Source organism: Mastacembelus armatus, chromosome 3 (assembly GCF_900324485.2).
Source record: "Mastacembelus armatus chromosome 3, fMasArm1.2, whole genome shotgun sequence".
Taxonomy (NCBI): Eukaryota; Metazoa; Chordata; class Actinopteri; order Synbranchiformes; family Mastacembelidae; genus Mastacembelus; species Mastacembelus armatus.
Window position 1 is genome coordinate 16842733 of NC_046635.1, and position 15414 is coordinate 16858146.

The 15414-nt window shown below is 41.9% G+C and overlaps 1 protein-coding gene across 1 annotated transcript in view; it reads left to right on the top strand.

Annotated features, from left to right (window-relative positions):
* smyd3 (SET and MYND domain containing 3) overlaps positions 1–15414 on the top strand; it is a 122567-nt gene that overhangs the window by 18109 nt on the left and 89044 nt on the right. Inside the window, exons 2-5 of the mRNA XM_026293916.1 lie at positions 13338–13401; positions 13482–13589; positions 13931–13988; positions 14213–14355. Of these exons, the coding sequence (XP_026149701.1) occupies positions 13338–13401; positions 13482–13589; positions 13931–13988; positions 14213–14355 (373 nt within the window). The remainder of the gene's footprint in view (positions 1–13337; positions 13402–13481; positions 13590–13930; positions 13989–14212; positions 14356–15414) is intronic.

Here is a 15414-nt window from a genome sequence, read left to right on the forward strand (position 1 = left end):
AGACATTGTATATGTGTAAATGTGGCTGCAGTAGTATATGAAGCATACTGATTGCTTTAGATGAAAGGAGGAAAAAAGCTGCAAAGGTACATCAGCGCTCATTCTTCTCCTCCTGCTTGTTCCCTCCTCTGGATCTTTTCTCCCATCTCCTTCTTCTGACATTGCTGCCTTTTTCCACTTCTACTTCCCATCTTCTTTCTGTTGCATTCTGTTTTCCTTACCGACCTCTTACAGTTTTTCACATACATTTTTCAACCCTCCTGCCTTCTGTCTTTCTCCCTGCTTCATTCCTGAAGTAGATTATTTTGCTTGCATCAGCTTTTGCCTTCTCCATCCCTCTGTTCTCCATCTCCCTATAGTTTTCCCTCCCTAATGCAGTTACATACTCAGGTGTCTCCAAACATCTTGTTGTTGGGGAAACACATGCACACTTAAACAGATGTTTTCCTTGATGAACACCCAGCATTGCCCATATGGGGATGCATGTTTGCAGTTTACAGCAAATCACTTGGTTTGCAAGGGGCACAATATGTGTGTGTGTTTTTTTTTGTTTTTTGTTTTTTTTTTTTTATAGGTCTACTTGTGAGGACAGTACAGAAATTTTATGTCATTCCCTACAAATAATTTTCTGGTTGGTTTTGGCTTAGTGCATCACATGTAATTATAATCCCTGTGGTTTTCCAGTGCAGAGCCTTCATTGTTTGTGTGTATGAAAATGGCTCCCTGTAGAGTCACGTTTTTCCATTTTTTAAGTTTAATGCTTCTGTTATTGGTGAATGCTAATGTCACTCTCAAGCCCAGAGGCATTAAAGGCATAATTTAAGCTGTGTGTGGACAGAATTATTTTCTAAATATTGTATCAGATAAAATTACTAACATTTTATTTACAACCAAATATTTGGGTTGCTGTTGTCCTTGACAATCTGTAGGAGTTTTTTCCCCCTTAGTTAAATATTAAAGACAGAAAACGTTCTTTGAAACTTGCTTGACATCCTGGAGTGGTGTAGCCCCTGAATATCAGTGTAGTGTTTTTGTGAATTCTTATTTGCATTTTTCATCACCATTTCAGAGATATGGCCCAGCCGTACTCTCGTTTTCCTTCGGAAGTATAGCAAAGTTCAAATCCACTATTTCAGAGATATGGCTCAGCCGTACTCCCTTCCCCCTCCCCTTCAGAAATATAGCAAAATTCAAATCGACCATGTCATTCTAGGACACAAAGAAAGTGAATTATGCCTTTAATACAGTCTCATTCAGACAATTGACTCTTTTTACATGGATAACTCAAATTTAAAATTCTGATTGTTTGAAGTTTTTAACATTTTTCTAATCATTTGTATTAAATACATGCTTTATAGAGCTCCACCACATATCAATCTCTAATACCTACTTACTGTTCTCATTTCTCTGGTTTTCATGTATATCTGTGTATTAGAATTTTTTATTTTATGTTAGATTATTTTTATGCTTAAATTTCTATTTTGATATTGTAGAATTTTATTTTTATTAAAAGTATATTACCTAAGCTGAAATGAATGCTTTGGATTTAAATTGTACAAAACAAAAAAAAGGTAGGTTTTCTCTTTAGGTCATAGTTTTGTGTGTGCATGTAGTTTTGTCATCATGATAATAAAACTATAAGGAGACCAGTCTCATATGAGTCCCCAGGTGTCGATGAATCATCCTCTAAACAACCATTAAGAACTCAGCAAGGGTTCAAAGATGGTTTGAAATGCAGCACAGCATCTCTCTTACTGTCTCTCACTCTCTTCCTCTCTTTCACAAACACACATACATTGGCAGCATTGCTTTACATGCCAGTCACCATTCTACACTAAACACGTGTTGTTTCACTGCAGCTGTGGATGTGGTTCAGTTCTATTGTTTTTAGGCTGTACTGTTGTAGTATTGTTGACACACTAGATGGCAGTAACACCCCTGCAGGACATGTTGCTCATTTGTTCAACAGTCATGTAATGCATGGCTATAAGTAGTGCTGGCAAAGTGAAGGTTTGTGCTGCGATGAGAGAAAGCTAATTTGTCAAGCGGTTTAGAGCCATTCCTTTTCATGTTGTCTTCACAATCAACAAGCCTCGCAGGCAACACAAGATATGGCTCAGGCAGAGCAGCCACCAGGTTCTGTGCATCTTGAGATAGATGAGAGAGTAGTATTATTTTCCAACTTATTTAATCCAATCACTCAAAATGCTACAAAATCTTGGGATTAGTCGGTGTGTTTCAAACCTTTCAGTCAATCCATTAGGAATCTTACAATTGATTTATGTTAATATTTGTCAACAATTTATGTTGCATACATAAACCTGCACACCGTTACCTGTCTTGCGAGAGGGAGTCGTGCCTTACTGTGTTGGCCACTCAGCCTGGAAATGAGAAAATTCACTCAGGCACGACGGGACAGCTCAGGAAAGTGTGTTTCTGTATCTGTGTACTTGTATTTCTAGCACTGGGGGGACCAATTTAAGCATACTTGTATTGGAGTGAAGACATTTTGACTGGTCCTCACTTTTTCAGACTCCTATTTGAGGATTAACACTTGTTTTTAGGGTTAAGGTTAGAGTTAGGTTAGGGTTAGTAATTTAGTTCTGATGGTTATGATTCAGGTTTGGATTTAGATCTCTCTGCATTATGTTCATGAATGTCCTCACAAAGATAGAAATGCAAGTGTGTGCACGTGTGTAGCATGGTAATTAATTTCCAGATTATTGGCTGTTGTATCTGTGAGAGTTGGTTCTGTGTTTGTGTGTGTGTGTATTTATGTGTATGTATTAACATACATATGTAGGTACTCGTCTCTTTTAATGGTTGAGACTTCAGTTATTTACCTTGTTATACAGTAGAACACGGGTCTTAACTTGGTGGGACAAAGTTGGCATTCCATACATTTGAACCACTTCTTCGTAAAACAGTAATTTTACTTGTGGGAGATCAGAGCTCCCCTAACAAGCCGCCATCTTGTTTGTCGTGCCCACATGACTCCTCCAATGTGAATGTTAAGGGAAAAGAACAAAATGAGGAGTATGACATTCAAAGGAAGAGGAGGCATTTGCTGAGATAGACAGGCAGTGGGGGTTTTTACAGTCCAGTCATCTATATGTTTCTAATGAAACCCACGTAATATTATTCATAAGTTTTCCTACTGTGCCTGCAGACCAAGCAGGGATGCAGAAGACTATCACTTAACATCTGACAGTGACAGGGATGAAAAAGGGGGAACATCATAAGAAAACATGGCTGAGGATGAGATAGAATCATAATCTCTATATGAAAATGAGCAATTCTCATAATACAAGAAAGTATGACAAACAGTAAGCGGTCAGTTGAAAGGAGTGGTTAAAGAGTATATCTAAAATTTTGTCTAAATTGATGTATCTATGTGTTTGTGTGTGTGTGTGTGTCTGTGAATGGATATCCTTATTAGCCTGGAGGCAGTCACCATAATAACAGTTGCAGTGGTATATGTAGTATAACTGCAATTGTTTGGCTTAGAGTAACTAGGTAGACATTGGATTGATTTTCTGTCCTGTCAGTGACTTTATTATTGTGTCCGTGCTCAAAACAGTGATTCTTAATCAGAGTATCTGTAAATTTACATTGCATTCTGGCATATTTTGATATAGTAATTTTTTTTTTCAGAAAGGTCACAGTTCATCAGGCTGGGGAACTGCATCTCTAGTAGAATTTTGAGCTCCAGTTTTGGCTCCATTCCCATACACACTGTGTACACAGCAGACTTTACGCACAATTCAGCATGTTCTGATGATATTGTGATTGTTGCATGTGTCAAGAATGGGCAGGAAGGAGGAGTGCAGGGGCCTGTTGAAATCTTTCAGTAACTGGACTTACAAAATCTGCCTCCTACTGAACACCTCTAAAACCAAGGAGATGGTAGTGGATTTTCAAAGGTCTAAGGTCCCTCCTTATCCAGTAAACATCTGTGGTGCAGACACTGAAGTGGTGCCAAATATGTAGGCATGCACATGGACCATAGATTGGACTAGTAACTGAACACAGACATTCCAGTGCTGAGGCCATCCTGGAATACACTGACCATCCCCTTTACAACATCCTGATGGAGCAGAGAGGCAAGTGCAGTGGATGACTTGTACAACAACTTGACAATTTGTATATGTTTATGATGAATCTTCCATCCACACAAAATTTAGTTATGGAGTTCTACAAGGTTCTGTGCTAGGACAAATTCTCTTCACCTTTTACAAGCTTCCCTTAGGCAATGTTATTAGAAAACACTGTATTAATTACCATTGCTATGCAGGTGAAACTCAGCTATATCTATCTATGAAACTACAAGCATGTCTAAAGGACATAAAGGCCTCGATGACTAGTAACTTTATACTTTTCAGAGAAAGCAGAAGTTATTGTATTTGTATTTGACCATGATGTCCTTTAATTCACACATAAATTCAATCTCTAGAGCTTCTTTCACCTGCGCAAGTTTGCCAGACTTAGGAACATTTTGTCTTAAAATGGTGCAGAAAAACTAGTCCATGCATTTGTTACTTCACGGCTAGATTAGAATCAGAGTCAGAAACAGGTTTATTGCCAAATAAGTGAGGGTTTCACATTATAAGGAATTTGTTTTGGTGAGATGGTGCATACATAGAGCATAGACATGACGAGTTACATATAACATATAATAAGTGTCTTAAATAAGCAGCATAGATAAAATAAAATAAGCAAGGTGCAGTGAAATAAAGAATATACTGTATACTTTTCTTATTTACAAGGTGAATTTACAGAAAGAGCAACACAATATGACTAAGTGTACTAAGTGCAAAAAGTCATCAGGTGGGTGACAGGAACAAGGTATGGTGACTGTGCTAAAGTGACAGAGCAGAGCAGTGTTGTTTGGAGTTAATGGGTCTGATGGCAGATGGGAAGAAGCTGTTTTTATGGCGTGAGGTTCTAGTCCGAGTGGACCGCTACCTCCTGCCTGAGGGAAGTGGCACAAAGAGTCCATGTCCAGGGTGGGAGGGATCAGCTGTGATTCTGCCTGCACGCCGCAGAGTTCTGATTCCAGACAGTCCACCTCCCTCCAGTAGGCAGACCCGTCTACGTCCGAGATGAGCCCGATGAGGGTGGTGTCATCCGCAAACTTAACCAGCTTGACAGACTGGTGGTCAGAGGTGCAGCAGTTAGTGTACAGGGAGAAGAGCAGAGGGGAAAGTACACAGCCTTGTGGGGTTCCAGTGCTGATGGTCCGGGTGACATTCTTCCCTAGCCTCACGTGCTGCCTCCTATCTGTTAGGAAGTCAGTGATCCACAGATAGTTGAAGTCAGGCACGTTCAGCAAGGATAGCTTGTCCTGAAGGAGAGTAGGGTGGATTGTATTGAAGGCAGAGCTGAAGTCCACAAACAGGATCCTGGCCTAGGTTCCTGATGCTGTAGGATGTAGTGTAGGGCCAAGTTGATTGCGTCGTGGATCTGTTTGCTCTAGGCAAACTGTAGGGGATCTAGGAGTGGGTCCGTGATGGTCTTGAGTTGGGGAAGAACCAGTCGTTCAAATGATTTCATGACATGAGACGTCAACGCCACAGGTCTGTAATCATTGAGACCAGTGATCCTCTGCTTTTTTGGGACTGGGACTATGGTGGAGGATTTGAAGCAGGCTGGCACGTGACATGACTCCAGTGAGGTGTTAAAAATGTCTGTGAACACAGGAGTCAGCTCATCAGCACAGTGTCTTAGGGTGGAGGAGGAGACACCATCTAGGTCGGGAGCCTTGTGGGGGTTCAGTTTCCTCAATTGCTTACTGTTTACATCTTCCTCCAGGATTGCGAGGGCTGGAGATGTGGGGGAGGTGGTGGGGGTTGAGGGCGTCTTTGATGATGGGTCTTCTGGGTGGTGTGGGGAGGGGGTATGAGTGACTGTGTTGATGGCTTGAGTGGAGGTGTCAGGGCATCCTGATGAGTCCTCAAAGCAACAATAGAACTCATTCAGGCTGTTGGCTAGTCGAAGGTCGTCAGTGGAGTGGGGGGATTTAGGCTTGTAGTTGGTGATTTGCCTAAGCCCCTTCCACACAGAGGCCGAGTCGTTGGCAGAGAACTGTTGCTGGAGTCTGTCAGAGTACAGTGATTTAGCTCTTCTCACCTCCTTGCTAAACCTGTACTTAGCACTTTTGTAGTTCTCTCTGTCCCCACTTTTAAATGCCAATTCCTTCTGTAGCCTCAGCTGTCTGAGTGTAGCTGTGAACCAGGGTTTGTCATTGTTGTAACTCACCCTGGTTCGTGTTGGTAGAATACTGTCCTCACAGAACTGTATGTCGCAGTGTCTGTATACTCGTCCAGGCCATCTGTAGCAGCTCTGAACACATCCCAGTCCTTTGAGTCCAAACATGCACAAAGCTCATCCACAGCCTGGCTAGTCCATTTTCTAGATGTTTTTACCACAGGTTTGGAGAGCTTCAGCCTCTGTCTGTACGTGGGAATCAGATGGATCATGACGTGGTCAGATAGTCCAAGAGCAGCACGGGGCACTACGTGATATGCTCCGCTTATTGTGGTGTAACAGTGATCAAGCGTGTTTTCCTCTCTGGTTGGGCATTTGATGTGCTGTTTGTATTTTGGTACTTCTCTGCTCAGATTTCCTCTATTAAATCACCAAGGACGATAACTAAAGAGTTCGGATGTTCTCGTTCCACACGCAGTATATGGTCCGCGAGTACACGCTGAGCGTCGTGCACGTCCCCACTCGGTGGAATGTAAACACAAGCGAGGATGAATGAATGGAACTCACGCGGAGAGTAAAATGGCTTGCAGTTAATAAGTAAATATTCCAGATCTGGACAGCAAAACGGGAGATCACAGTTACACCGGTACACCAACCACTGTTGATGTAGAAACAGAGACCATCACCTTTTGCTTTGCCGGAAAGTTCCCTGTGACGATCCGCTCGGAGTAGTCCAGCTGTAGCGCGAAGTCCGGTGTTTGTTCACAGAGCCATGTTTCCAGACACAAGATGAAGAAAAGTCCCTGTTTCTTCTCATCAGCAGTGCCAGTTCATCCATTTTCTTGCAGAGTGAGCAGACGTTGGAGAGGAAGATCCCAGGTAGCGTTGTGCGCATTCTACGTTTTCGTAGACGCACAAGCGCGCCGGCACGCTTTCCTCTTCGACGGTGTTTCACTTTTTTGACCAAAACATGAAGTAAATTCGCTGCAGAAGCCAAAAAAACTGGATATTAGTCCGTGGGGGTGGAGTGTTTAGCGTTTAAGAGCTCTTCTCTGGTGTAAGAGCAAGCAGATACACACTTAACGCACAAAAACAAACAAAACAGGCTGCAGCAACACACCAGGGCAACCATACTCGGCGCCATCTTGTAACATATTTCTCCTATATCAGAGTCTCTTCATTGGCTTCTTATAAAATCCAGAATATAATTTAAAATCCTTCTCCTTACATACAAAGCCCTTCATGATCAAGCTCCTTCATACCTTAAATACCTTATAGTACAGTATCATCCCAATAGAGTACTTTGCTCTTGGAGTGCAGGTCTACTTGTGGTTCCCAGAGTTTCCAAAAGTAGAATGGGAGCAGAGCCTTTAGCATCAAGCTCTTCTCCTGTAGAACCAGCTCCTAGTCTGAGTTCAAGAGGTAGACAACCTCTACTGTAAAAGTTACTTTAAAGGTTAGACTGAATACTTTCCTTTTTGACAAAACTTATTGTTTGACCCTGAACCATCCCCTCGTTGTGCTGCTATAGGGCTAGACTGCCTGAGGACTTCCTGTCATGCACTGAGCTCATCTCTCTTCTCCTCCCCTCCCTCTCTTCTCTTTTTTCTATCCTCCTCTCCTCTCCTCTCCTCTCCTCTCCTCTCCTCTCCTCTCCTCTCCTCTCCTCTCCTCTCCTCTCCTCTCACATGTATACAGTGCATTCAGAAAGTATTTAGACCACCTTCACTTTTTTCAGTTTTATTATGTTGCAGCCTGATTCTTCAATAGTTTAAAATTATTTTTTCTTATTAATCTATACTCAGGGCCACATAATGACAAACTGACAACAGAATTTAGTGTAGTGTAGTGAATTTAGTTTTAAAAGTTTTTAAAAACAAAAAAACCCCTAAAATATTACATCTATGCAAGTATTCAGACCCTTTGCAACAACACATAAAAATTAACTCAGGTGCCTCCCATTTCTCTTGATCTTTGCTGAGATGTTTCTACACCTTGATTGGAGTCCACTTGTGGTAAATTAAATTGTTTGGACATGATATGGGAAGGCACACACCTCTCTTTAGAAGCAGGCAATGCATATCAGAGCAAAAACCAAGCCATGAGGTCAAAGGAACTGCCTGCAGAGCTCAGAGACAGGATTGTTGATAGAGCAAGGGAAGGCTACAAACTGAGTAATCATGGAAGAAGGGCTTTAGTAAGAGGTCACTCTAGCTTCAGAGATCTTGTGTAGAGATGGGACAACCATCACTACAGCTCTCCACCAATCTGGGCTTATGGCTTTATACCGAAAAAGACGCTGTAATTGCAGCCAAAGGTGCTTCAAGTAAGTACTGAGTAATGGATCTGAATATTTATGTAAATGTGATATTCCAGTTTTTAAAATACATGACAGACATTTCTAAAATGATTTTCACTTTGTCATTACGGGGTACTGAGTGTAGTTTAATAAGAAAAAATGAATTTGAACTATTCGAGTATCACACTGTCCGTAATGATTCTCAGTTGTCAAGGTGAATTTATCTAGAGGTTTAGTCATAGCAACTCAACTTCTAGTTTTTAAGGTTGAAACGTTTCACTACTCATCCAAGTAACTTCTTCAGTCTATAGGGAAAGCTTGTAGGAATCTCAAATGTATCTTTCAGGTTGGTTTCATTCCACCCCTGGCCTAAATGTACTCATTAGGTGCCACAGGTGTGATGGAAAGATGGAAGGAATACTTTGTTATAGTTGATGAATGAGGAAAATGTCAGAGAGCACAGAGTAGAAGAGGTGACTGTTGTGGAGCAGGAAGTAGCAAAGATCAGTAAGGATGAAGTGAGGAAGGTGTTGAAGAGGATAAAGAATGGAAAGGCAGTTGGTCCTGACAGCATACCTCTGGAGGTATTGAAGTGTGAGGTAGCAGTAGAGTTTTTGACTGGGCTACTTGACAAGATCTTGGAGAGTGAGAGGATGCATGAGGAATGGCGGAGAAGTGTACTGGTGCCCGTTTTTAAAAACAAAGGAGACGTGCAGAGTTGTGGAAACTAGCAGAGGAATAAAGCTGATGAGTCACACAATGAAGTTATGAGAAAGAATAGTGGAGGCTAGGCTGAGGTCAGAAGTGAGCATTTGTGAGCAGCAGTATGGTTTCATGCCAAGAAAGAGTACCACAGATACAATATTTGCTTTGAGAATTCTGATGGAGAAGTACAGAGAAGGCCAGAAGGAGCTGCATTGTGTCTTTGTAGATTTGGAAAAAGCGTATGACAGGGCTCCAAGAGAGGAACTGTGGTTTTGTATGAGGAAGGCTAGAGAGGCAGAGAAGTATGTTCGAGTGGTGCAGGACATGTATGAGAGCTGTAAGACAGTGGTGAGGTGTGCTGTAGGTGTGACAGAGGAGTTCAAGGTGGAGGTGGGACTGCACCAAGGATCGGCTTTGAGCCCCTTCTTGTTTGCTGTAGTGATGGACAGACTGACAGATGAGGTTAGACAGGAATCTCTGTGGACCATGATGTTTGCAGACAACATTGTCATCTGTAGTGAGAGCAGGGAGCAGGTGGAGGTTTGCTCTGGAAAGGAGAGGAGTGAAGGTTAGCTGCAGTAAAATGGAGTACATGTGTGTAAATGAGAGAGACTCATGTAGAACGGTGAAGTTACAGGTAGTAGAGGTGAAGAAGGTGGAGGATTTTAAGTACCTAGGGTCAACAGTCCAGAGCAATGGAGAGTGTAGAAAAGAAGTGAAGAGGCGTGTACAAGCAGGTTGCAACGGGTGGAGAAAAGTGTCAGGTGTGATGTGTGACAGGAAGATGTGTGTCAGCAAGAATGAAAGGAAAGGTGTACAAGACAGTGGTGAGACCAGCAATGTTGTATGGTTTAGACAGTGGCACTGAAAAAAAGACAGGAGACAGAGCTGGAGGTAGCAGAGCTGAAGATGTTGAGGTTCTCTTTGGGAGTGACGAGGATGGATAGGATCAGGAATGAGTACATCAGAGGGACCACTCATGTTAGATGTTTTCGAGAAAAAGCCAGGGAAGCCAGATTGAGATGGTTTGGACATGTTCAGAGGAGGGACAGTGAATACATTGGTAAAAGGATGCTGAGGTTAGAGCTGCCAGGAAGGAGGCCTAGAGGAAGACCAAAGAGGAGGTTCTTGGATGTAGTGAAGGAGGACATGAGGATAGTTGGTGTGGGTGTGGAGGATATAGAGGATAGGGTTGAATGAAGGTGGATGATTGGCTGTGGCGACCCCTGAAGGGAGCAGCCGAAAGGAAAAGAAGAAGAAGGTGAACTATGTAAATTGGGTTGGTTTCACTTCACACGTGATCTGAATAGGTTTGTTAGGTGAACAGTGGAAGTGAACTGCTCTTCCTGTGCTGGGCCATCCTCTTGCTAAGTGGTTGTTTGGTTTCTCTAGTGCAAAGTTCCAAGAATTCTTCTCTACAGTGGACTGCATACACTACATTGCTCATCTTTTGTTTTGGTGTTCGGTCTTTAGGATATAGGTCTTTAGTCTCTGTCTCAGTGTGTTAGTAGGTCCAAGTGAACCAGTATGTGCTGTTTCCCAAAAATCCTTTTAAGCTTCTCTGAAACACCAGCTACATAAGGAATGACCAGGTTTTTCCTTGGTGGATCTCGAGTTTCATTTTTGTCACTTGTTTTCCTGCCTGATGTAGCTGCAGTTTTTAAGGGCTGTCTTCAAGTGTGTGTCCTCCTGCCTCTTGGCCTCCCTAGAGGTGGGGGTGTGTTTCACACTCTGGCGCAGAGTTCTAAATATACTCAGGGCCTGATTTACTAAGATCCCAAATAACGAGTACGAAATTGTGTGTGCACTCTAACAGATTCCACGTTTAGTTGGTGAATGTCTTGTGGGTAATCAACTAAAATTAGTTGAGCAAATGACAAAACATGTAAACTTTGTTCAGACTGCCCTATTTAAATAAGGATTTTGCACGTTTTAACGTTTTCCGCCATGGAGAGTTTGGAGCACAAGAGGAAAAGTATTTGAATCAGTGGTGTTAGTGGAAGAGGCAAATAAACTGTGCATTACAGCAAAATATAAAAATAAATAAAGTAACTGTTTTTCAAAAAAACAGGGTGTCTACTGGGTATCTACTCAAAAGTAAAGGCCATTGGGAAAAGAACAACAGGTGAAATCAAGAGAACATTGCAAGATGTAAAGCAAAGAACATAAGAAAAATTGGCTTGTAATAAAGCATTGGCCAATGAAACCGCTGGTGGTACGAGGGGAGAAATGCCTCTAAGCAAGACTGAGCAGCGGGTGCAGCTTTCACTGACAGATGAGCAGGTGATGAGAATACCGGGGTACGACTCCCTAGAGCCAACTGCAGAACAAGTTATGCCCTCAAAGATTTTTTTCCTGATATTTATTTATAATCAAGATTAATATGCCTTCAGTGGCAAACATGAACACAGTTATTCAATTTAAATGAAACAAAAACATTTTGAAGTGAAGTGAAGCGACGTGGCCAAGTATGGTGACTCATACTCAGAATTTGTGCTGTGCATTAAAGGTGCACACACACGCACACACACACACACACACACACACCGTGAACACAGACCCGGAGCAGTGGGCAGCCAATACTGCGGTGCCCAGGGAGCAGTTGGCAGCTTGGTGCCTTGCTCAGGGGTCTCACCTTAGTCATGGTATTGAAGGTGGAGAGAGCGCTGGCTATTCACTCCACCCCAACGACAATTCTTGCTGGTCCTGAGACTCGAACCTGCAACTTTCAGGTTACAAGTCCAACTCTCTATTCATTAGACTGCCCTATTTTATTTCATGTGCATTATATTCATCAAACATTCTGCTTCTCCTCCTCCTTGCTGCAATAACAGCAGCCATCTGTGCGCATTATAGCACTGGGCCGATTAGCACCATCTCTTCAGATGCAAAACAACATTGACAAAGTTACTTCCAGGCTTTGTACTACATTAACCGATTTGCATCTTCTATAATTCTGCAAGCATGGTTTTTGGTGATCAGGTTGCAGGTATGTTTGCGCGTGCGATCAGGTTTGCACGTTTTTATACACGCAAGCCTTGAGTAAATCAGGCTCTTAGTTTGTGTTGCAGTGGGTGATGGGAGTCAAATACCAGGTATTGGTACGTGTGTGTGGGTTTCCTGTGGACTTTTGTTTTTAGGTTACCATCAGACCTGATGATGACCTCACAGTCCAGAACGGCTAAGGCTTTACATTGTGGTGTGTCCTCTGGTGAACTTGATGTTTGCTTCTTCTGCAATAATGTGTTCTGTGAAGGCTTGAACTTTGTGTGTGTAAAAGTCACCTCTGTATGAGAAGTATGCAGTGTTCAGACATAAGCCCAGTAGCAGGCAAATTTAGTCTGGGTTGAGATGCTCCTGGCAGAAAGGTTGCTGTTCTCTTTTAGTGTTCTTCTGACTGGTGTTTGGGCATCGGTGGTGGGGATGCTAGTGAAGAGGGATGTAACATCAAAGGATACCACTGTTTAATCTCTCTCCAGTTTTAGATTTCTGACTTGGCAAATTTCTTTGATTTCCAGATGTGGTGGTCTGTGTGACCTACCCATTTCTCCAGTTAAAAGGAGTTTCTCTTCCACTGTCGCCAAGTGCTTGCTCAGAAGGGATTTGTTGGGTTTCTATGTAAAGTGCCTTGTGATGATTGTATTTGGCACAATACAAATAAAATTCATTGAACTAGGGCCTATTCTCTCTTAGATTATCATCTAGTTACTAGGTGATAATCTAAGAGAGGATAGGTAGGTAGATAAAACTAGGTAATGGATGCACAATCGGCTTAACATAGAAAAGAGTAAGTCAAGATTACTTTGGGAAAAGGTCAGTGGTGAGAACATATGTGAATTTGTTCAGTCATAGCTTAACTATGACCCAACCTTCCCTGTGTACAGAGCAGCTGAACTGTTTTTGTTTAAATATTAAAGTAATGAAAGGCTGACATCACTGAGTCACTGACTTTATTGGAAGACTAATGTTTTCCTGTGTGTGGCCTAGGCAGCATTTTATTACCTGTAAATCAGTGTTCGAATTATCTTGTTTTCTATAATACTGGGGTGCCAGATCTTTCTTTGTGGAAACTCAGTCGACAACTTGTGCAGAATTAGCTACTGTTGTTCTCCATTCTTCTGTATAGGTGCAAGACCTTGTTGAGGTGTTCCCAGTGCAAGATGGCTCGCTACTGCAATATCATTTGCCAGGTATAGTGTCTGTGTTGTTATGAAAGTGTATGTATATGTCTCTGTGTGTGTCAGTTTGTTAAAGTGTTTTTGCCCTGCAGAAACAAGCATGGGCCTGCCATAAGAGAGAGTGTAAATGTCTGCAGAGGCTCCTACCCAGAATTCCCACTGACTCAGTCCGCCTGGCTGCAAGACTCATCTTTGCCTTGGTACATTTCTAGGATTTTTCACTGTCAGATGTAAAATAACAAGCACAAAGGAAGATACAAGTAATAGTTATTTGTTTGCTGTGGTTTATTTTGTGTTCATTGATTTTATTCTGGTTTTTAATACATGATGTTTTAAATGTTAAAAATGTACTATATACTGTAATTAAAGTTGCCTAGACTTCACAACCAGCGCATAACTTAAAAAATATTTGCCAACAAGCAGCAACACAAACCTTTTTCTCGTAATGATTGGAAAAGTTAGTTGCACTTCCTCCAAATGCAGCAGCATGATTGAGGGACTGCAACACATGTAACACAAGCCCCTGGGTCTTTTTTTCTAGTTAAGTCCACCTACCGACCATAGTGAGGAGCTCTACACTTTGGAGGAGCATGAGTCACGTAAGTATCCCCTCCAAGTGTGTGTGTGTTTTGCCTACATCTGATGCCAGTGCAGTAACAAAATGTCACCCTCACCACCATATTTATCAGACATAAATGTACTTCTGTGTCTCAGTGTTATAGCAGAATATAAAGTTTGTACCAGTCAGCACAAAATCTCTTTCCAGGCATTGTCAGAAGCTCACATAGAGAGAAAGATGTTTTTTATGCTTGTAATTTTTTAGATCTGAGTTCCATGTCTGAGCAGAAGAAGCAAGGCCTGTCTCAGTTGGCATCCATGTTAGAGCTGTACCTAAAACAGGAAACACCTTATCTGGTACAGGAAATGCCACCCTCCTGCCGGGAACCCCTCAGCCTTATTGCAAAGGTGGGATAAATATATTTGAACACAGGCATGTAACACCTGGCACTTTTGCACATGTGAATACAAACATGCATACTCATGGACAATAAGACCAACAAAAATAAACAGCTGTGTTTTTAGCATCCCAAGCTGTGTTTGATGGACCCTAACATATGTTTCAGATCTTCTCAGCATCTGTGATTAGTCCTCTGTTAGGTTTGTTTGTGTGTACTTTTTCCTAGAACAGCCTCCAGTCAAACTCCCCAGTAATGTGTACACGAATATGTGTGTCTGGATTTTGCTTTACCTCTGTTACCTGATTGTTTGTGTGAGTGCTTGTGTGAGATTTCGTGCCTTTACTGTGTGTGTGTATGTGTGTGCGTGTGTACTTGTATAGCTATCTTGGTGAGTACCATTTTTAACATTTCTATCAAAGTGAGGACACTTTGTCAAAACAAAATTGACAAAGTGAGGACATTTTCCTGGTCCTCATTTTTTTCAGTGTGTCTGTGTGTGTGCGCACATTGTTTTTGGCCCATCACAATGGTTGTTTGAGTGTGTGCGAGCATTAATTGAAAGCACCCAGGCTCATGATGAGCCAAAGATGTTCCCATAAAACCTACATGAAAGTTACCCATAAGTTACATGTCATGGATGTTCTAATAGGAATGAACTGTCTGTCCATTTCCTCAACTGATTTTCAATATCCAAAACACGATTTGGATTTGACTTGTTTATTCTTTCAGAAAGATAGCAAAGCAAAATATTAAAAACAGAAACTGGAGATAATATCCTGACTAAGTTAGCAGCAAGAGTGACTTACTGAAAAAGGAGTTTGTTAGTTAACAGAAAATTTCTCTGGGAGATACTTTTTAAAAATAAAAGGAAATTAGATTTTAATCATCAATTCAGGGCCCGCATCCTTGAAAAGCTTTATCTTGCGTAGACGCTTGATTCTCACGAGACCTCTTCACCATACCTTTTCACTAATTTCACCAAACTGCTAGTGGTGAAGACCAGTCAGTGTCCTGTGAGGACACAGCATCACTTAGGGGCGGGGATGTATAACAAACCATCTGGCAA